The 23,011-nt window shown below is 42.1% G+C and overlaps 1 protein-coding gene across 1 annotated transcript in view; it reads right to left on the reverse strand.

The window, feature by feature from the left end:
* Nucleotides 1-9,019: 9,019 nt before the first annotated feature.
* The window catches only part of LOC102846862 (cortactin-binding protein 2-like), a 165,118-nt gene continuing 151,126 nt past the window's right edge, over nucleotides 9,020-23,011 (reverse strand). Inside the window, exons 20-23 of the mRNA XM_006882666.1 lie at nucleotides 21,366-21,429; nucleotides 15,728-15,860; nucleotides 13,990-14,091; nucleotides 9,020-9,265 (exon numbers count right to left, since the gene is read on the reverse strand). Of these exons, the coding sequence (XP_006882728.1) occupies nucleotides 9,020-9,265; nucleotides 13,990-14,091; nucleotides 15,728-15,860; nucleotides 21,366-21,429 (545 nt within the window). The remainder of the gene's footprint in view (nucleotides 9,266-13,989; nucleotides 14,092-15,727; nucleotides 15,861-21,365; nucleotides 21,430-23,011) is intronic.

Consider the following 23,011-nt stretch of genomic DNA (forward strand, 5'->3'; position numbering starts at 1 on the left):
AAACACTGCATGGTTCAAAATAAGGAAAAGAGTATGCCAAAGATGCATCCTACCTCCATACCTTTTCAATCTATATGCAGAACAGATCACCCAGGAGGCTGGGCTCTATGAGGAGGAATGCGGCATCAGGATTGGCGGAAGACATCAAGACTGCGGGAGACTCGTCAACAATCTGCATTATGCAGATGACAAAACCTTGTTTGCTGAAACTCTCGAGGAGGACCTGTGGCAGTTACTGCAGAATATCAAGGAGTGTAGTCTTCAGTATGGATTGAAGCTCAACATCAAGAAAATAAATTCTCAGCACTGGGCCAATTGGCAGTCTTATGACAAATGGTGAAGAGATTGAGATTGTTAACAGTTTCAGCTTACTTCACTCCACAATCAATACTCTTAGTACCAGCAGCCAGGAAATCAAAAGACAAATTGCACTGGGAAAGTCTGTTGTCAGGGACATCTCCAGAGTCCTGAAGAGCAGTGATCTCAGTCTAGAGGCTAAAATGTGTCTGATCCAGGCCATAGTCTTTGCAATTACTTGTTATGCATCAGAAAACTGGACAATGACTAAGGATGATAGAAGAATAATCAATACCTTTGAGGTGTGGTGCTGGAGATGAGTATTGAATTTGCCATGAACTGCCAAGTGAACAAAGAGATTCATCCTAGAGAGGGTGAAACAAGGCTGCTTCTTGGAGGCAAGGATTTTTGAAGCTTTGTCTGACATACTTTGGGCATGTTGCAATGAAGGACCAGTCCTTGGAGAAGGACATTCTGCTTGGATGGGTGGAGGGAGAGCACAGGAGAGGAAGGCCCTTTATATGGAGGATTGACTCAGTGACTCAGGTAAAGGGCACTGGTGTGTCAGAGACAGTGAAGTTGACTCAGGATAGAACCGTGTTTAGAGCTGTTGTGCAAAGGGTTGCTATGAGTCACAAGCGACTTGATGGCACATAACAACAACATGGTAATATTTAGCACCTCAGAGGAAGGGAAAGAAGAGGTGCTCTCTCACAGACAGACCTTTACCCAGAACTGAGACGGATGGTATAATAAGACCACCAAGAGGGAATGACTATTTTTATACTCACATATTGAGGACTTCTAGGTAGAGGAGGGCAGGCTTCCAAGCAGATCTGAAAATGGCTTGTGGAGAAAGGGGAGGGGCTACTCAATTGGGCTTTAATTGGGTTGGGGAACGAACATGAGGTAAAGGTTTCCTTATATGGGCCACAGCTTGCTTGAAGTATCTGCTGGAGCCAAAAGAAATAGCATTCAGGCTGTACCTATGGGCACAGAGAAAGGCGAGTGGGAGAACTAGAAAACCATGAGCAAGAAACGAAACAAAAGAGTCAGATTCACTACAATCCATCATTCCTCTTTCCCCACCCACAACCTGCATCTAATCAACACTTTATATTGCTGACCCTTTCCCATTCCATCTGTTTCCTTCTTTTTAAGAAAAAATTGGGATCTGATTTTCATTCTCACTGGAATCAGCTTGAAGAAGAAAAAAACCTCCAAGCTAATCTGAGGCTATTTGAGGTGACTGAAGACTGGTAGAGAGATCGCTGGTGGTGGCGTGTGTAAAGCATTGTGCTGTTAATCCAAAGGCGATAGCTCTCCCGTGATCTTAACCTACCAACAGCTCCGCTAGAAAAGGCTGAACAATCTCCTCCTGTGTGATTTACAGCCTCAGAAACCGCCTGGGGGAAGGTCAGCTATGAAGCTGTTCAAACTCTAAGGCAATGAGTTTTTTTGGTGTTCATTTCAAATTTAAAAATAATAAAAGCTACACCCAATATAGCCACGTTCCATGTAGTCAGAGACACACACAGATCCCACAGAAGATCTGAACAGCGAGTTTCATGACTTAAATGCCTGTGCTCTCATCTTTATATTACAAATGGCCACAATATATCGTACTTTAATAAGACCATTCAGTAACAAGGCAGAGAGGAGAGTGTGTTAGGAACATCTTGTCTGCTTGCAATTTTCCCCCACACTACGTTACATGCTTCCTTAGTTCCCATGCTCTGCTCACAAGACCAGCCTTGAAAAGTTTAGGTTCAGGCAAGCAGACGGTCAGAAAGGTCGGACCAACAAACTGGTCTGACAAAGCCAATGCGTGCTACTTTTGCTTTCAACAAACAATTTTAATGAAAATATTACCGTATTTTTACTTAAACACCTCTTGAAAGATATATCACGCAGCAAAATAGAACATAGATAATTTAGTGCTTTGGGCAGGAAATCTTGGAAACCAAATTAGCTTGAAGATGCAAAGCAAAACTAAACAATCCCAAACTCAGAGCCACTGAGTTGATTCCAACTCACAGTGACCCTTTAGTCAGCTCTGACACAGAAACTCTTTATTTGAACTTATCAACTTTTTGATTAGAAGTACAACATAGGGGAGCTCTGGTGGCCTAGTGGTAAGGAGGTGCAACTACAACCCCAGAGGCCACAGTTCGAATCCACCAGATGCTCTGCCAGGGAAGGAGGGACAATCTCCTCCTGTACCAGTCAGATGTGATTTGACGGTACACTCACACACAAAAAAAAAAAAAAAAAAAAAAAGAAGTACAACATAATATACTAGTACTCTATTACTTTCCCAAGAGGGTAAAGTGTCCCCAAACCAATGAGAAGTCACTAGAACACTAAGCCTGTGCTGGCATATAATTGTGTGGTGTTTCTAGTTCAGGAGAGCAAATGGGAAGGCCAGAGACTTCTGAGTCAAGAAAGAAGTTGTATATGTATGTTGTTAAGTGCTGTAGAGTCGTGGAAGACCCATAGCAACTCTATGAATGCAAGTCTTGTACGCAAAACTTTTATCTCTTCTCCAAGTTCATTGTGTTTTCATAGACAAGCTATTTTGGAAGTGGATGCCATTCCTGCTTCCAAGCTTGTTTTATTCAGGAGATCCACAAAAGCCAGGCCCGAGGGCCAAACACCTAATACGAGGCCAAATCCAATCAGCTCACACCCTGTTGCGAGCAAGAGCTGCACCCTAGTCTCAACCCCAAACCAGAAAACACACCTTCGCAGAATCCAGTATATGCATATGCATATGTATGATGAGTTTGTTGATTTCTAAAGTTAAATTCTCCTAGGATGTTGATGGATGTGCCTTGAAGTTGGTAGATAGAGGGAAGATGTGGGGCCCAACTTGAACCCCTGACTCCTCCTGCTCTTCCAGCTTTACCTTGACTAGTGAAGAGAGAGTAGACATAACGTGTGGTTCCAGATATCCTTTCCTGGGTTATTCCTGATCTTCTCTCTCTCAAATTCACATTCAAAAGGCAGCTCAGTCCACAAGGAAACATATTTATTAATAATCAAACCCAAAACTAACAGAGGCCATCTGCTCACTCATCTACTTCTTAGACACAGGTAGGATGTTGTCCGAGAAAATAAACTTGCAAAGAAAGTCAGACAGTTGCAGCTTTAGAGTCAAGTTTCCACAACGCTTCCTAACTCAAAATCAATGCTGCGGAGCTGGAACACTCATTACTGACCCTCCGTCAGTTTCTGGAGGCTGTAAATGGCACAGGAGAGGACTGTCCAGCTCTCTCTCCCTCAGCAAAGCTGGTGGATTCAAACCACCTAATAAGACATGGTATTTTGGGGTTAACAGTACAGGTCCCTATGGACTATGCTATGAGCGCCCAATGATTTTGAGTTTATTTCTTCATAAGCAGGAGTGGCATCCACTTCCTAAACAACATGGCTCTGGAAACTCTATGAATTTTGAGAAATTACAATAGTTACAGAAAGGCTTCAGGCTTTTTGTTCATAAGTTCACTAAGAGTTGCGCTCAACTTGATGGCAATCACCACCACCACCACCACCACCACCAGGTTAAGGTGGGTAGCATCAGGATGGATGGCGAAGAGATTGAGATTGTTCACAGCTTCAGTTTGCTCAGCTCCACGGTCAACACTCTTGGCACCAGCAGCCAGGAAATAAAAAAACGTATTGTGATGGGAAAGTCTGCTGTTAGGGACCTCTCTAAAGTACTCAAGAGCAACAGTGTCTCTCTGGAGACTAAGGTCCGCCTGATACAGGCCATGGTTTTTGCAATAACTTGTTTTGCATCAGAGAGTGGGACAATGACTAGGGAAGATAGAAGGAGAATTGATGCCTTTGAGCTGTGGTGCTGGAGAAGAGTATTGAATGTACCATGTACTGCCAAGAAAAGGATTCTGGGGCTTCGCCTGACATACTTTGGACATGTTGTAAGGAGGGACAGGTCCTTGGAGAGGGACATCATGCTTGGGAGGGTGGAGGGACAGCGCAGGAGGGGAAGACCCTCTATGAGGTGGATTGATTCAGTGACTGGGGTAATCGGGATGGGTGTGTCAGAGGCAATGCAATTGGCACAGGATAGAGCAGGGTTTAGGGCTGTTGTACACAGGTTCGGTATGAGTCGCAAAAGAGTCGACGGCACATAACAACAACAACAACAATCACCTGAATTTCATTTTCATGATTGACTAGCTGCATGGGAAAAAGTATTGAAGTTGGAAAAAACTGACCCTATCAAAATCGGTTTTCTTCATCATCCGCTTTTGTAAAGACTATATGTCACTTCTTTTACGTAAGCAGTTGCAAAACGTATTAGGCTATTTTGGAGGCGTGAACATTCAAGCTAAATTAAAAGGAAAGTGGAAATTGCTCATGAGCTTTATTTACATAGTTATTAACTTCCAATTAGCCATCTCCATCAATTAGCTGTTTCATAAGCCAGTAGTTTAAAAACAAATGCTCAGGAAGGCCATAGGTTGAATTTTGTTCCCCCCCAATTATAATGATATAATGTGGAAGCTATGTACTAGTCTCTGTGATCCTGAGAAATCCATTGTGGGAGGATTAAGGGTGGAATGAAAGACCCATCTCAATACTAATTGACTGTAAAGGGGAGGTCCCCTAGGATGTGGCCAATAATACCTATTACCTGAATGGAGATAAAGGTAGAGGGAAGCAAGGGAGGGAGAAGGTGGGATGGTATCATCACATAATAATGCCCTGGGGTGGTGGTCATCTTTTTTGGACCAGGGTCCCTGGGCAACAAAACTCCCTGACATGGGGGGAGGCCAGAGCTCAGGGAGGTTTATAGAGGAAAGAAGACTTTACCCTGCAACTGACAGAGAGTAGAGCAGAGATCTTGAACTTGGATTTCAAGCTTCCTAAATTCTAAAAGGATATATTTCTGTTAGTTAAAAACATCCATGTGTGGTATCTCTAGTCTAACTCAGAAAGAAAATAAAACAACCCAAACCCTTAAATTCCTATCTGGGGCATGAATGGACTCAAACCGGACCCTTCACTGGGTTTCGGAGGCTGTAAATCACGTGAGAGGAGATGGCTCATCTTTTTTCCGATAGAGCAGCTGAAGGATTCACACCACCCGAGTTCCAAAGTAGACAACTAAACTAAGACAGTAGCATTAAATTAAAAAACTCAAGTTCATGGTCACAGAGTTGAAGTGCTCTGAGAGGACAGATCACAATGCAAGAGACTGTCCATCCTTCTTTAGCGGAGCTGCTATTGAATTCTAGCCACTAAACACTAGACCTGCCACCTTTGGCTTTACAGTGCAGCTTCTATGGGCGAGTCAACAAAGAGCTCCCTCACATGAAAATTAGTTACCAGTGTTTCTCTGAGATAATTCCAATCAGAAAAATAAGTTGGAATGCCATAAAATAATTCAGGGATGTTGGTCCACTGGTTATTGTATGAAGGAAGGAAGCACTTAGGAACACTGTACCCTTATCTTGTTTAAAGTTCATGGCGGATTGGCTCGATCATTTCACTACTGATCAAAAAGATCAAGTGACTTGTCTCCAGGCCACATGACTAATAACAGTGCAAAATCCACTCACAGCAGATTATCACCCAAGCCTGTATTACCTCTCTCCCCACTACGATCCATTTTATGGTGTTGACTTTTCAAGATTTCTGGACTATGATCCACCAATTTGTGGTTCACATCATCACCAGTGATGTTCATACATCTTTATAACTGAAACAAAAGCTTTCCAAATGTTTCTTACTCTTTCTAGAATGTGCTATAACTTGTATTTTTTTTTTAAAGGAAAACTGATTTGCTGGGGAGAGGGCCAAATTGGAACCCTTAAGGGGTTGCGATGCCAATCCAATGGTGGGTTGCTCGAATCCACCAGCTACCAGTTGCTTCTGGGAGAAAGATGGTCAGTCTCCTTGCTTGCTTTGTAGAGCCTCTGAAAACCGACTGGAAGACATTGAGTGCACGTTCTCTTGGAATCAAAGACAGAGATGGCAGCACTTGGGATTCCAACAGGAAGTCCAGGCTGACATAGGAGGAGTCTAGCTCTTCCTCAATAGAAAAGCTTTCCTCTGCTTCAACCCTCTGAATTATTTTTGCTTCTCTCCATGCTATGGATTGAACTGTATCTCCCCCAAAATATGCTACAATTCATCTAAGTCGTTACATGCTATTGAGTCAGAACCAACTCACAGGTGACCCTTCAGAGGGTTTTCAGAGACTGGCGATTCATCTTTCTGCCACATAACAGCTGGTAGATTTGAACCACCAGCCTTGGGCTTGGCAGCCAGAGTTCTCTATACCTGTGGTTATAATCCCGTTTGAGAATGAAGTTTCTTTATTATGTTAATGTAGCAGCATTAGGGCAGGCTGGGTTCTAGGTCAATCTCTTCTGATATCAAAGAGTAATTTAGACTCTGAGAATAAGCAGAAATGGGAAGATCAGTGCCAGACCACATGAAAACGGCCAAAGAATTCTGGAACAGAAGCTGAAGAGACAGGGGCCTTTCCCCAGGACTTGAGTGAAAGGGAACGGCCGCCTAGAACTGGAGTGTCTTGATTTTGTCCTTCTAAATCTAGTCTCCTAAACGCTCAGAAAATAAATCTATTTGTTAAGGTCCTCCAGTGGTGGCATTTGTGTTACAGCCGCATTAGATAAATGAAGAAACCCCATTTCTCATAATCTAATAATTTACTCTGGTTCTGTTTTGTAAGACAAAATGTTAAGTGCCATTGAGTCATCTGCGACCCATAGAGACCCCTATGTACAGCAGCTCTGACGCCTGCCCTGTCCTGAGCCAGTCTCACTAATTCTGACAAACCAACCCCCATTACTCCAGTCCTTTATTAATGTAGATAAAAAATAACTGACTCGTATAGAAAGACTTTGAAATACTTTTAAATAAGCAAATAATTTTTGGTAGAAAATGATACTTAAAAGTTTTGGTATTTGGTATTGGGAGGAAAAAGAGGAGGTAGAAGATTTTTATTTTATGTTTTGTTGTTGTGAGTCAGCTGCAACTCATAGCAACCCTATGAACAACAGACCTGAATCCTGCCCTGTCCGGCAGCGTCCTCACCATCTCTGAGAGGCTGCAGCCCGGTGCTGCTGTCACCGTGTCAAGCCGTCCCTGGAAGAGCTTCCTTCTATTTCTGCTTAATGAGTGTCTAATTCTGGGGGCACCACTGAAATATTTACTTTTATCCATTAACAAGAGTGAGTCTTTCTGCAGACAGCCACACAATGGAATACTATGCAGCATTGAAAAACAAGGAACTCATGAAATACTATACAAAATGGGTGACCCTGGAGGACATTATGCTAAGTGAACTATCTCAGGCACAAAAGGACAAATATTGTATAGGACCCCTGTTGTAAAACGGGACTGACATTGGGGTTGAGGGAAGACAGAGAGGGAGGGGAGGAATGAGGTATACTGCATTGAAAGAGATGAGGGAGAGAACTGTTTAAAAGGGATATATGATTGGGTATTATTGTCATGACAGGAGTCCAGAGTGAAGGCTGCACAGTAGAGTGGACTTGGGGGGAGGGATTGCATAACAATGAAAGAGTTTTTCTATTACATTTCAAGAAGAAGAGTGAATTGGGGAGGGGAGAGGGTGGGCAGGGAGAAAAGTGCAACAAGAAATGAATGGAAACCCTAAGTCCCTCTAAACTTTCATTAAAATTAATAAAAAAATTATCAGTACTGAAGGTGAGTTTTATGAATATCCCTTAAATTGAATGCAAAAATATTTTGAAGGAATAGACTAAAAACTACATAGACTGAAACTCAGAAGAAATATTTCACTAAGTCTATATTTTATTTGATGTCAAAAGAACTCTGAGTTGTATTAAGTAAAAATGATTTTCATCATCAATTTTAGAGGCTACATTTCTAGAAAACACTATCATTAATTTTATTAGCAGTTTTCTGCTAGAACTGAAGAGAAAGCTAATTCTGAATTAACTTACTGAAGTATCTATGAAAACTGCTCTTTTTCATATTCAATTACGTACAAAAATTTTGTAAGAAAGATAACACTTTTATTGCCTTATAATTTCATATTTTACAGGAGTTAGAACGCAAACTCATGAGCATAAATATACATGGTAACAACCAAACAGCAATGCAATCATGAAAAGATTGAAAACAGAAAACTAGAATTTAGCAAGCAAAATACTTAATATGGCTTATAAGGAAACTGTTTAGAAGTGATTTATTATTACCTCATCCTAGCCATTCCTCTTCAAGTGAACTTCAAAATATGATCTCCACTTAAAATGGAATACGTTATCTAAGCTAACACTATATACATTTTGTAATATGTAGTAAGCAATACAATTTATGGATTTACCTCCATATACATATGTACATATATACAAATATATAGAGCTATACAGTACACAGACACCTCTGGTTTTGAGACCCCTGAATATATTAATTAAAACTATGACAAATTGTCTATTATAAAACTACTTGAAAAGCTGGCTGAATGTCTTGGTATGAAGTTCAACCATACAGAATTAAAAACAAAACAAAACAAAAGGTTGATTATAAATACATTCTTTACAAAAAAATTGAATAGTGGTCCCGCACTCATCCTTTATATTACAGTGAAAACAATTCATTGAAAGTTATTTACACATTGTTGTCCTTGGTTTTGGTGTCAAATATACAGAAGTTAATAGTGAGAAAATTGTAGGCAGGCCTATTTGTGAGGTTTTTCTACTTGTTCGTTTTTGCGTAAGTTCCAAATCTCATCTTTTGAGTTATTATTTATTTCTATTTGCCTTGTATTACTGCTGCTGCTGCTTCTTTTGGTGTTCTGGGAACACTGGGCGGCTTTACTTCGAGGAACAGGAAGAAGAGATTTCACTCTTGAAACACCCAACTCCGTCTTTAGCTTACTGTTGCTGCATTCCGTCCTTTGCCGGTTGCTGAGAGGACTGAGCTCCTGAAGCAAGAGAGAGATCAACCACTGTGTCACATCGCTTCTGCCAATGCTACCGACTTCCTCTCCTGCCAGTCAGTCCTAGAGCTTCCTCCTGGAGCAAAGCACACAGGAGATTCTTTCTGCACTCAGGTTCCCATGACCCCCATATCCCACAGGACATAAGAGAAAGAAGATCAACGATTAATTTCTTGGAGGTTTACTGCCTGAGCTGGACTTTTCCTGGTATCCCATGAATTCTAGATGCAGGGAAGCTGGTGAATCGAGAGCTGATGAGTCTGGGCTATTCTTACCGACAGGAGCTTCACAAACCTCTACGTCCGTTGCTGGTGAGACACCTGACAACAGCACTCCTTCCAGGGAGGCAGAAGACTATGGCCTAGGGTCAGGTGTGCAGGGACGCACACATCTCTGCCAGTTCCTGTCATTTCTTATTTGTATTTTAAGGGAGGTTAAGGGCGAATGGAAAGATAATCAAAGCGCTTACTTCTGTGTTAGAGAAAAGCTTATGCTGTCAGACTACCAAGGGGAGAAGATGTGAGAAACGATAATTTTGCTGGATGCCTGGATTGCTGAAACAGAGGAAAGAGTCCTGAGCTGAGACTGAACTGTGAGAACACCGCCCAGGTACCAGAATTCAGCTCCATTTCTCCTTTAGAGAAGTTACTTCTTAAATCTGTATAATGGGACTGACCCATGGGCCTAGTTAGGCCAATGAAATTCTGTCCAGGACACCAGCAGATTCAACACATACAATATTATTATGTGCCACTGAGTCGGAACCAACTCACAGTTGACCTTCCGATGGGTTTTCCGAGGCTGTAAATTGCCTAGAAAGAGACTGCCCATCTATCTTCTTCAGAACAGCTAGTAGACGGGAACCATAAGCTTTTGTGTAGACAGCTCCTTACCGCCATGCCACCCCAGTATATATACAACCCAATAATATGACGTGTATCAAATAAGGGTATGGCATGTACAGCTCACAGTTTAACACACAACAATACACGGTAGTGCTGAGAGAGCAGAGGCTGTGTCATGGGACATAGATGACTAATTTAGTCATCTCACAGAATCTACAGCAGTGTGCATGCAGATCTGACTATAAATAATGCTCCTGCAATCTTTGAAATTCATCTGAAAACCCACAGGGTGCTATGAGCAGAGGCAAAATAGGAGACTAAAAAAAAAAAAAGATGAACATTCTTGAGGTAGGGAAAATTTCTTAGTCTCTGTTCTATTGATTTAAAGTTGAGTAACAGAGAAGCTGCCCTGAAATCCCAAAGGCACACAGTTCAAATCCACCAACTGCTTAGCAGAAGGATGGGAAATCTCCTCCTGTGCAATTTACTGCTTCTGAAAACCTGCTGGATGGTCGGCTAGGGGTTGGCTCCGACTCGATGGCACAAAACAACAGGCATGACATTTAAATGATAAACACCTATATTTCAGTCCTGGTATAGCAGGAAGCGTTACACTGCAGCAAACAATGCAGATTAATTCCTTCAGCTTTGCTTCCAAAGTATCATAGTGGCTGCAAGGCCAAGTCTCTGGCCACTGGGGAGAAACGACTTCAGAGAGCTCTGATTTCTGAAGGAGTCACTTCCTGATAACAGAAGAAACTGAACATCTAACCAAGAAGTGCTGGTTGAGCCAGAAGGAGCTACCTTGCACAGGCAAGTCAAGGAGGAAGCCAGCCAAGCTTCTGGAAGATTCCCAAGGGAGTGTGAGTTTGCCCTCTGCTGGCCAGTCTGGAGAAAGACACCTAAACTATTTGGGAAAGAGTCCCCGGGCCTTCAGGGTGCAGTCTAACTTTCAGTGGATGCTTGTTACTAATTACGGTCCGATTGTCTATTAAATAATCACAGTATCATAATGTAATGGCATAGGCACTTGTTACGTGCTGTCGAGTCACTAGAAGACTCATTTATTAAAGGTCCATTTCAAGCAACGCTGTCCAGTGCTGCACTAAAGCTTAAGCTTGTCTTACTTTCAGTCCTATTTTTTTAAAATATTGTATAATTTTATGGAAATAAATTATTCTTTTCATTGAAAAGCAGCCCTGGTGGTGCAAAAGTTAAGCACTCATTTAATTTCTAACTGGAAGTTAGCTCCCTGGGAGCAAAATGTGCTTCTACAAAAGATTGTTGTTTTTGTTGTATGCCATCGAGTTGGAACCAACACGTAGCTGACTCTCCAGTGGGTCTTCAGAGGGAGTTAATCGCATGGGAGGACACTGCCCATTCCTTGTTCCATGGAGCAGCTCATAGATTTGAACCATGGGCCTTTGGGATTGTACCACAGCCCTTTAGAAAGTTCCACGCTATCACATGGAGGGAGACTCTAACTATTGATTCTAATTATTATTATTATATAAGAAATGATATACTATTATATATGAATAATTTATAAAAATAATAATTTATATTATATATTTAGATAATAATTATATATCTTACTATTAACAACCCAGAGAGTCACAGGGCAGTGATCCAAAATGACCTCTATTCCTACAATAAAGAGCGCTGGTGACCTAGAGGTAACGAGTTACGCTGTCAACCCAAAGGCTTATGGTTTGAATCCACCAGCTGCTCCAAGAGAGAAATATGGGCACTTTCCTCCCGTGAGATAAACAGTCTCAGAAAACCTGCCGGAGGGTCAGCTGTACGTTAGTTCTAACTCAACAACACAGAAATCCAACAACAACATTATACAGTGAGAGCCAGTCATGGCCAGTCTACATTTGTGCACAGGGAAGTGAGCTGGTCCCTTGGAGGAAAGATGTTCTTTGTTCCTCTTCCTGACTCCTCACCCATGAGGATCCTTCCACTACGATCCACAAGAACTGCTGACATGAAAGCCCAGGAACATGCACTGGTCTCCAGCCAATGCAGGCGGGCTGCTATGTAAGGGTAGAAAGTTGAGGCTTTGGAGATGGAAAGGGGCAGCCCCCAGACTAAGAGTTTTCCAGTCAGAGTGCTCCGGAGAGGCCAGAGATCACCTCCTTAGACCGTTCCCTCTAAAATGTCTTCGCATTTTGCTGAATTTGTAAATGATTAATTTATAAAAATGATTCTCATTTGGGAAAAAAAAATAAAGAAAAAAGCCAACACTATAGGGAGCTCTGGTGGCCTACTGCCAAGAATCTGTGCTGTAATCCTGAAGGCACTTGGTTCGAGGCCACCAGCTGCTCCAAGGGAGAATGATGGGCAGTCTCCTCCTGTGAGATTAACTGCCTCTGAAAACCTGTGGGAGGGTCAACTACGGGTCAGTTCCAACTCTATGGTTAACAACGACATGACAAAGCCGACCGTGAAAGATCATGTGCTTTCTTATCAGAGGCCATCATGTCACATATATTTTATTAGATATTTCAGTTCTGCAAACGTTCCTGTTTTCTTTTCTCCATCATGTATAGCTCACAAAGTTTAACACTTAACAAAACAGGGTTGAAAACCAAGGTAGAGCTGAGAGAGCAGAGGCTGTGCCATGTGACACAGATGTAATTTAGTCATCTCACTGGGTTCATTTATCATCGTGCTCTCTGCACACGGATCTGTGTGTGCCAGCAAGTGACAGAGATGGGAACAGGATGGGAACTGCACAGCTAAGGCTTAGTGGACAGGCCGCACATTACTAAATGCCTCTGCCTGATCTGGGTCTTCACAAACTAGTTAATGGCTAAGATGCCACTTTACTGTTTGAATCCATCCAGGGGCCCCTGCTGGGCCATCTCTTACCACCGACTAACTGATCAGTGATGGTCCCGCACCATGCAATACGAGCTGTTTCAAGAGGTTAACGACATCGGTTTGAAGCCTGGCTTTTTTTTCTTTGCTATTCTGACTGTATCTCACTGAAGTATCTCACTGAAGCACAGTGCAAATTAAGTTAAGAAATGAAAACAAAAATCAGGTGATTTTCTTTCTTTGTGTAAAATATTATGATGCTATCACTCAGCTTGGCTCTTTGCAGAAATGAAGGAAATCTTAGTTTTCAATATGCAACTGAAAAGCACTACCTTTATAAAATTTAACTACCAAGAAAAACAAGCTTCTGTAACTTGGAGTTTTGGCCTATACCAATAAAAACATTCTTTAAAAAAACATCCAGGGAGCTCTGGTGGCCTAGTGACAAAAAACTACACTGCAACCCCAGAGGTGCACGGTTCAAATCCACTAGATGCTCTGCTGGAAAAGAGGGGTAATATCTTCCTCTACCAGTCAGATTCAGTTTGACAGTACACACATACACACACACACACACACACACACAAAATAAAAAAAGACAACATCCACAATTTTAGAGTACAATTTTAAGCATCAAATAGAAGAGAACCATAGTGCTTTTCCAAATGCCATTCTTTGTTTTGTTTCATTTTGTTTTTTATTTCTTTTGTGTGTGTGTGTGTATGTGTGTACCGTCAAATCAGATCTGACTGGTACAGGAAGAGATTGCCCCTTCCTCTTCAGCAGAGCATCTGGTGGATTTGAACCGTGCACCTCTGGGATTATAGTACAGCTTTTTGCCACTTGGCCACCAGCACTCCTTAAATGCCATTCTTTTAAGATACTTCCACTGGCCATCTTTTTTATCTCAATTTTGATGACTGAACATCTGTGTCCTTATCCCAGCCCTGTAGTTTCCAAGGAGCTGTGACTCACCGAGAGGCCTATGAAGTCCACTCCAGTCTTTGTTTGGCTCATTTTGGGGAAAGAGACACTTACCTTTTGTGACACTGGTGTTCCTGGAGTGTTAACAGATGCTGGAAACACAGGGCTGTTTCTGGAACTATCAAATCTCCTTAAATCATCCCTGGAATCAGCAATCTGGAAAATACAACATTTTTTAAAGTCCTGTTTCTGGTTATGCTAGGACATGCTGTATTGTATTAACGACACCTCTGTTGCTGTTGTTTACCTCTGAGTCAAAACAGACTCTTGCCTGACCCCTCTAGCAGGTGTTCAGAGGCAGTAAATTGCATGGGAGGAGACTTCCCATCCTTCTGTGGAAAGGTCACCATGGGAAAGGCTCATCCTGATCCTGACCTTCAGTAGATCTACAGGAAGCAAAGACAATACGTCCAACTTTGGGACTGTGAACACGAAAGACTTGACACCTTCTGTGAATCTGATAGCAGATGCATTAAAGATAGCCTCAGAGAATCCAAGATTTCAATTAAAAGTAAAAAGATCAGAACAGATTTATAGGGGGGAAAATAATACATAAATGCTACTTGGCTAGATGATATTCTGAAGCAGGAGTATCATCTACTTCCTAAACAAGATTCCTCTGTTAACACTATGAACTTTGAGAAATGAACTTTGTTCATAGGGTCACTATGAGTCATGCTTGACTAGATGACAATCAACAACAACAACTACCATTATCTTACTTCTCAGTGGATAATAAGGTTAACTAGGACAGTCAATTACACTTTGGCCTAGACAGTATGACTGGTAGAACATGATAACTGAATCTGTCATAGCATCCTTCTTACGTCTCAACTGTCTTCTTATAGGCTCCCTCTTCAGAAAAAGGGAGGAGAGCTTTGTCGAGTTGTGGCAGGTCTCAGAATGCCAGGACACGCTGAACTCGATGTTTTCCTTCAGATTTCTGGTCACTGGTTTCCATATTTGGATCCTGACTGTCACAGCACACAGACGATGAATACATGCATTTGACAGGTCAATTCTTCGTGTTTGTAACAAGTTATTGCTGTGGCTCTATCCCTAATATACCCAATTTTATAACGATGCTTGTTCTAAGAGTCTCTTACTGATGGATAGAGTACAAAATTGGTAGGGAAGGGGAACAAATACACCAGGACCCCTGGGGAAAAGTGAGGTGAAGTTCAGAAGAATGTCTCTTAAATATGTTGGTGTTTGGGTTCTCATTCAATATGCATGCACAATGTACATTTTAGGTCTTTCTGATGGGTTTGGTAAAACAAGCTTTACCAAATTAGACTGCCTTAAACAAGAGAAAGATGGGCAATCTCCTCTCATGCAATTCACAGCCTCAGAAACCCAATGGAGGGTCAACTATGAGTGGGTTCTGATTTAATGGCAATGAGTCTACTGTACAAAAGATATTTGGAATAGCAGCAATTCACAGCTAGCTGTGAATCTGACTATTAGCCATACTGAAATACAAAGACAAAGATTTCGTTTCAGGTAACAAGTAATGTGTCTCCAAAAAGCCTCCTTCTTGTTGAGTGAACACCTTTGAAGTCCTCACCCACTGGCTATTGGAGTTCTGGTAGCAGAGCCTGTTGCAATTCTCGCCCGAAGGCAGTACTTCTCTGGTGGATTCAATCCACTAGCCACTCTTAGGGAAAAAGATGGGCAATTTTCTCCCATGTGATTCACAGCCTTGGAAGTCCACTGGCGGGTCACGTTTAAGTCAGTTATGACTTGATGGCAATGACTCTGGAGGTTTGCGTTGCTCACCGGAATTGCTTACCTTGCTAATGTCAGATTCCGATTTGCTGGAACACATGCTCTGAAGTTCCTTAACCAGGTCAGCTTCATCATCAGAACCCAGGGAGAGTCTCTGATCCAGAGTCAACGGTAATGAGAGGTCATTTTCCAAACACCTAATGCAAAGTTCAGAAAAGGGCTTTTAGTAGTGAAAGCAGCAACTCCACACCAGAGATGAAACTCTACACTGTACTTCACACTTCAGAATGTGGTGAAGGGTAGAGAAAGTTTCTTATATACTTTAAACCAAGTAACAAATGTCATTTAGTGCAACAACCCACTCCCATACCCTGAGAACTTAGAATAAAGGGTTATAACTCCCACACACAATTCTCCTCAACTGCTAATTTTATTTTATATGGAAAACTACTCTGACTTGTAACATTCTAGCTTCCTTTTTTCTGTCTTTAAGTGTGATAAAAATAAGGCATTAAGCACAGGGGGATGGTGTGATATCCTGGAGCAAAGAGGGATTTTAATGACTTTACTGCTTTCTAGTATATGGGATTTGGGGAGATATACTATAATCATTCACATTCACACACACACACACGCACACACACACACACACACACACACACACACCCCCCTACCTTCAATTCCTCAGTTCTCTCTTCTATAAAGAGAACAGAAGCCTACATCACAAGGTATTTGGAAATTCTACATGGCGCAGTGTATCTAGACCTGGCAGACAGAAGCTCTGTGATGTCATTTCCTTGTTCTTGTCTCCTTTGCCACCTCTCCCTTCTGTACTGCTGTGAATTAGGGTGGTTGTTGTTATGATGTGCTGTTGAGTTGACTGTACCTCATAACGACCCTGTAAACAATAGCTTTGAACCCTGCCCTAATCTGAGCCACTCTCACTGTCTTGACACACATGACCACATTACCCCAGTTACTGTGTCACTTCATCTGATCCAGGGTCTCCCTTTCCTGTGCTGTCCCTCCACTCTTCCAAGCATGATGTCCTTCTCCAAGGACGGGACCCTCCTGGCAACATGCTCAAACTATGTAAGACAAAGCTTCACATTCCCTGCTTCCAACAAACAACTTGGTCTCACTTTCTCCAGGATAGAGTTGTCTCAGCAGTCCATAGTATGCTCAATGCTCTTCTCCAGCACCACAACTCAAAGACACTGGATTCTTCTTCTGTCACCCTTAGTCCCTGTCCAGCTCTCTGATACATAGCAAATAATCAGAAAGACCATGGCCTGGATCAGGTGCACCTGAGCGTCTAGACTGACAGGTTGCTCTTCAGTACTCTGGAGAGGTCCCTGACAGCTGATTTTTCCCATGCAATTCATCTTTTAATTTCCTGATTGCTGATGCCAAGAGTGTTGACTGTGGAGCCAAGCAAGCTGAAATTGTTAACAATCTCAATCTCTATCTATCATGGTGCTGCCAATTAGTCTAGTGGTGAGAATATTTGTTTCCTTGGTGTTGCACTTCAATCCATACTGAAGACTACAGTCCTAGACCTTCTGCAGCAAATGTTTCAGGTCTTCTTCAGTTTCGACAAGCACTGCTGTGTGATCTGCATAATGCAGGTTGTTGAGTCTTCCTCCAATCCTGATGACACATTCCTCCTCATAGAGCCCTGTTTCCCGAATGATCTGTTCTGCATATAGATTGAATAGGTATGGTACACATCCCTGACACACTCCTTTCCTGATTTTTAACTACGCAGTCTTTCCTTGCTCTATTCTGAGGACTGCTTCCTGGTCCATGTATAGGTTTTGCATGAGCACAATCAAGTGCTCAGGATTCCTACTCTTCTCAAGGTTAGCCACAATTCGTGTGATCCATGCAGACAAATGTCTTTCCACAGTCAATGAAACAAATTAGATATTCCTCTGGTACCCTCTGCTCTTAGCCAAGATCCCTCTGCCATTAGCTACAATTTCCATGATGCCACGGCCTCTTCTAAGCCCAGCTGGCACTTCTGGAAGTTCTCAGTAAACGTACTGTTCCAGTCACTTTTTGGAAAATCTTCAGTGAGATTTTGCTTGTGTGTGATATTTTAATGATTATGTTTAATAATTTCCAACCTCTGCTGGATGACATTTTTGGAATGGGTATAAATATGGATGTCTTCCAGTCAGCTGGCCAGATAGTTGTCCTCCAGATTTCTTGGCACAATCTAGTGAGCATGGCCAGGGCAGAAACAGTTGAAATATGTCAACTAGTATTCCCTCTTTTCCTGGGGCCTTGTGTTTTGCCAATTCCTTGAGAGCAGTTTGAAACTCCTCCTTCATCACCAATGCCTTTTGATCAAATGTTGTTTTATTAAATTCTTCTGTGTCAGCCAATTATTTTTGGTACAATGACTCCATGCTTTCGCTCTATCTTCTTTTGATGCTTTATGGATCAATCAATATTATGCCCATAGCATCCTTAAGTATTGCCACTTGGGGCTTTTATTTATTCTTTAGTTCCTTCAGCTTAAAAAAATGCCAAGTGAATTTGCCTCTTTTGATTTTCTGACTCCAGCACTTTGCACATTTCATTATAATACTTTGCTTTTTCTACAAAAGCTACCCTTTAAAATCTTCTGCTCATCTCCTTAATTTCTTTATTTCTTCCCTTTGCTTTGGCTTCTCTGTGTTCTAGTGCAATATTCAGAGTCTCTTCTGACATCCATCTTGGTCTTTTCTTCCTCCTCTGTCTTTGCAATGACCTTTTATGTCCTTCCTGTATGATATTCTTGATATCTTCCCACAACTCATCTGGTCTTCATTCACTAGGGTTCAAGACATCAAACTTGTTCCTGAGATGGTTTTTCAATTCTGATAGAATAGACTCAAGGTCAAACTTAGGTTTCTGTGGATTTGTTTTCATTTTCTTTAGCATCAGACTGAGCTTGCATGCGAGTAGCTGATGGTCTGTTCTACAGTCAGCACCTAGTCTAGTTGTTGTTGTTTTTTTCATTATTATTATTTTTTGTGTGTACCATCAAATCAGATCTGACTGGTACAGGAGATTGTTCTCCTTCTCCAGCAGAGTATCTGGTGGATTCGAACCATGTATCTCTGGGATTGCAGTGCAGCTTCTTGCCACTAGGCCACCAGAGCTCCCTCTAATCTAGTTTTCACAGCTGATATTGAGCTTCTCCAATGATTCCTTCCACGACATAATCAATCTGATTGCTGTGTGGGCCATCAGGTGAGGTCCATGTGTATAGTTGCTGTTTACATTTCTTATAACTTTTGTAGAAAACTGATTGTATAAAATTCTATCTTTCTATTGCCAGCCTAGTTTCTCTCACCACATTCATATTTTCTGACTGTTGTTGTTGTTATGTGCCGTCGAGTCGCCTGCGACTCATAGCAACCCTATGTACAACAGCCCTAAACTCCGCTCTGTCCTGTGCCAATCGCACTGTCTCTGACACTCCCATCCCAATTATCCCAGTCACTGAATCAATCCACCTCATAGAGGGCGTTCCTCTCCTGTGCCGTCCCTCCACCCTCCCAAGCATGATGTCCCTCTCTAAGGACCGGTCTCTCCTCACAACATGTCCAAAGTAAGTTAGACGGAGCCTCAGAATCCTTGCCTCCAAGGAGCCACCCGGTTTAACCCTCTCCAGGACAAATCTGTTTGTTTTCCGAGCAGTCCATGGTATTCTCAATACTCTTCTCCAGCACCACAGCTCAAAGGCATCAATTCTCCTTCTATCCTCCTTGGTCACTGTCCAACTCTCTGATGCATAACAGGTGATTGCGAAGACCATGGCCTGTATCAGATGCACCTTAGTCTCCAGAGAGACACCACTGCTCTTCAGCACTTTGGAGAGGTCCCTAACAGCAGACTTTCCCATGGCAATGCGCCTTTTAATTTCCTGGCTGCTGGTGCCAAGACTGTTGACTATGGAGCCAAGCAAACTAAAGCTGTGTACAATCTCAATCTCTTCACCATCCATCCTGATGCTGCCAATTGGTCCAGTGGTGAGAATCTTTGTCTTCTTGACATTGAGCCGCAATCCATATTGTAGGCTGCAGTCCTTGACACTCTGCAGCAGGCGCTTCAGGTCCTCCTCAGTTTCAGCAAGCAGGGTTGTGTCATCCGCATAACACAGATTGTTGATAATTCGTCCACCAATCTTGACCCCACATTTCTCCTCATAGAGCCCAGCCTCCCGGATAATCTGTTCTGCATATAGGTTGAATAGGGTTCCTTATTCCTTGTCCCCAACTGTTGCACTCCTGTCACTCATTAAAGGGTCCTCGATATCTGTTAAGTGCTAACATACACGTTTCTGGGCTACAATGGGATAAATCTACAAACTACCCCAGTATTTTTATTTTGACCAAATCATCATTTATACCTCAAATTTTGTAAGCTAAAATAATCAATCTAGGAACAGCATTATTTTTAAAAACATAATTATTATTGTAAATATTTAGCACTTAAAAGCATATGTCATTCTCTACTTTATCAAGAATTAACAAAATCAGTCATCTAAGCATTGGGATCAGAGGAAGACACATCTGTTATGCCGATGACACAAACTTGCTTGCAGAAAGTGAGGAGGGCTTGAAGTGCTTGCTGCAGAAGATTAAGAAGTGCAGCCTTAAACATGGATTGCATCTGAACATAAAGAAAACAAAAGTCCTTATCAGCAGGCTAGTAGGTAATATCATGATAGATAGAGAAAAGACTAACATTGTCAATGATTACATCTTACTTGGATCCACAATCAGCACCCTTGGTACTGGCAGTCGAGAAATCAAAAGAGAAATTGCACTGGGAAAATCTGCTGTCAATGACCTCTCCATTGTCGACAAATGAGCAATAATGTCAATGTCAGTTTAAATGCTAAGGTGTACCTGGTTTGAGCCACACTCTCTTCAGGTACTTGTTATGCATCTGAAAGCTGGACGATGACTAAGGTAGCAGAAGAGGAATCAATGCCTTTGGATGGCGGTGTTGGAGAAGAGTATTGAACATCCCATGGACTGCCAGGAGAACAATCAGGACTGTCCTCAAGAAAGTGAGACCAGGGTGCTCCTTGGAGGCAAGGCTTTTGAAATTCCATCTCACATACTTCAGGCATGTTGTCAGGAAGAACCAGTCCTTGGAGAGGGACATCGTGCTTGAAAAAGTGAAAGGGCCATTGGAAGAAAGGAAGTCCCTCAATAGGATTGATTGACACAGTGACTGTAGCGATAGGCTCAAGAGGGTTTGAGATGTTAAGGATGGCATGGGCGGGGGTAAGGTTCCGAGTGACTGTTCACAGGATCGCGTACTCACAGCTGACTCACCAGCACGCTAACAACAAACATTCCTGTTTAAAAGATCATGAACCCACAATTTTACCATATATTCCACCAAACGTATTAAGAATTATTATTAATTTTCACAAAAAATGTGTAGCTAGTAATGTTTCTAACTTAAAAAAAAATAAAGACAAATCAGAGGTATATTTAACTAAGCAACATTTTTCTGATTCTGCTCAAGTCCAGTAGTATCTGAACAGTATTTACAGCTTTTACAAATATTACCTTACCAGTACAATGGCTGCAGAGACTCATACAGAGAACATATAACATTCAAAAGAGTGATTTAAATTACTTCATTAATCACCATTGTTTGTTATGAGTTAAATCTGAATGGAAACTTACTTTTGTCTTGACAGAGATGAATTCCTGTTGTAATTTGGTTGTGATAAAGTCTTATTTTTGATACCTGTTTTGGAAAGAAGTGTAAATGTTAGTTGTGCGAACATCCATCTCTAGAGGATGTTCTCGGAGCAGTCCCATGAGCAGCCTCTTGAAATGGGAACAGCCAAGAATAATAGGTTATTTGTACATGGAGCTCTGGTGGCCTAGTGGCAAGAAGCCACGCTGCAATCCCAAAAGGTACGTGGTTCAAGGCCACCAGCTGCTCCACGGGAGAAGGGTGGACAATCTCCTCCCATGTGATTAACTGTCTCTGAAAACATTTGGCACTTACATAGCCCAGTGAGGCCCACCTGCAGGAGTCCTAGGGATGCAGTGGTTAACATCTGACAGCGGAGAGGTCAGTGGTGTGAGCCTACCAGCTGCTCTGCAGACAGGTGAGGCTACTGGAAGCTTCTGCAAAAATTATAGGCTTGGAAACTCTACGTGGCTTTCTACTCTGTCCTACGGGATCTCTGTGAGACATAACTGACTTGAAAACTAAAGGTCTGCATTTATTAACCCCACCTAAGATAAGTTCAAGAATTCTGCTTGTATCAACTACCCCATAGTCCAGTTCTTATTGCCCTTAGGTCCAATTTTAATACTTGCCTTTTGAGGGTGGTATTTTTTCTTTCTCTCTTTTTGTTTGCCTTGAAACAACACTGACCAGGATAGCAAGCAGAGTTTTTGGATTTCTGGGGCTCTGCTGGATAATAGTATGTGGTATTAACAGGGTCTGGTATAGTTTGTGTTCAGAATTAACTGGAAGATGGATGGTTCAAATCCATGCAGTGGTGCTGCCAAAGGAAGATGTGGGACTCTACAACTCTAAGATAATAACCATAGAAGATCCCGTGCAGTGCAGTTCTTTTCTGAACTACAGGGGCCGCCACCAATGGACACGGACTCAATGGCAACGTGATTCTGGTTTTTCAGAAATTTAAGTTTCTGTAGTCTTGTACTACACAGAGAAGAAAATACAAACAGTATACAAAAAGTCTGGGGTTTAAAAAAAAATAGAAAAATAACAGACTCATTGTTATTGTTGTTGTTAAGCGCCATCGAGTCGCAGGTGACTCATAGCGACCCTATGAAGGAGAGCCATCGACGCGTGGGTGCCTTTCATCCTCTCTCCAGGTTCATAGGGTTTCCGAAGGCAAGCTATTATGGAAGTGGATGGCCATTCACAGACTTATTAGATGTTGTAAATACATGAATTAGTGTCAATAACACCCCAAAAATGCCTGTCAATACTGCTTATGATGTCAAACATGTATCTCACTGTGGGTTATGGGCAAAAAAGGTTTGCGAGACACTGTTAGAAACCATTTTCAACTCTGAAACCACAGCTTCCTGTGTTGTTGTGATGCACCCTCGAGTCAGGACTGACTGACTGAGAGGCAGTAAATTGCCAGGCAGACGATCGCTCTTATCCTCTGCAGAGCAGCTGGGGCATCCAAGCTGCGTGCTTTTGGTTTGGCATCGCAATTCCTTAACACTAAGTCGTCAGAGCCCTCTTAGCTTTCTGTGATATCCCACATTGTTCGGGCTCATTAAATCATTCAGTTGCTTCTAAGAGTAAATTCTAAAATGATATGAGTGTTGGT

The sequence above is a fragment of the Elephantulus edwardii genome, unplaced genomic scaffold (assembly GCF_000299155.1).
Source record: "Elephantulus edwardii isolate Elephantulus edwardi_28Jun2011 unplaced genomic scaffold, EleEdw1.0 scaffold00022, whole genome shotgun sequence".
NCBI classification, from domain to species: Eukaryota; Metazoa; Chordata; class Mammalia; order Macroscelidea; family Macroscelididae; genus Elephantulus; species Elephantulus edwardii.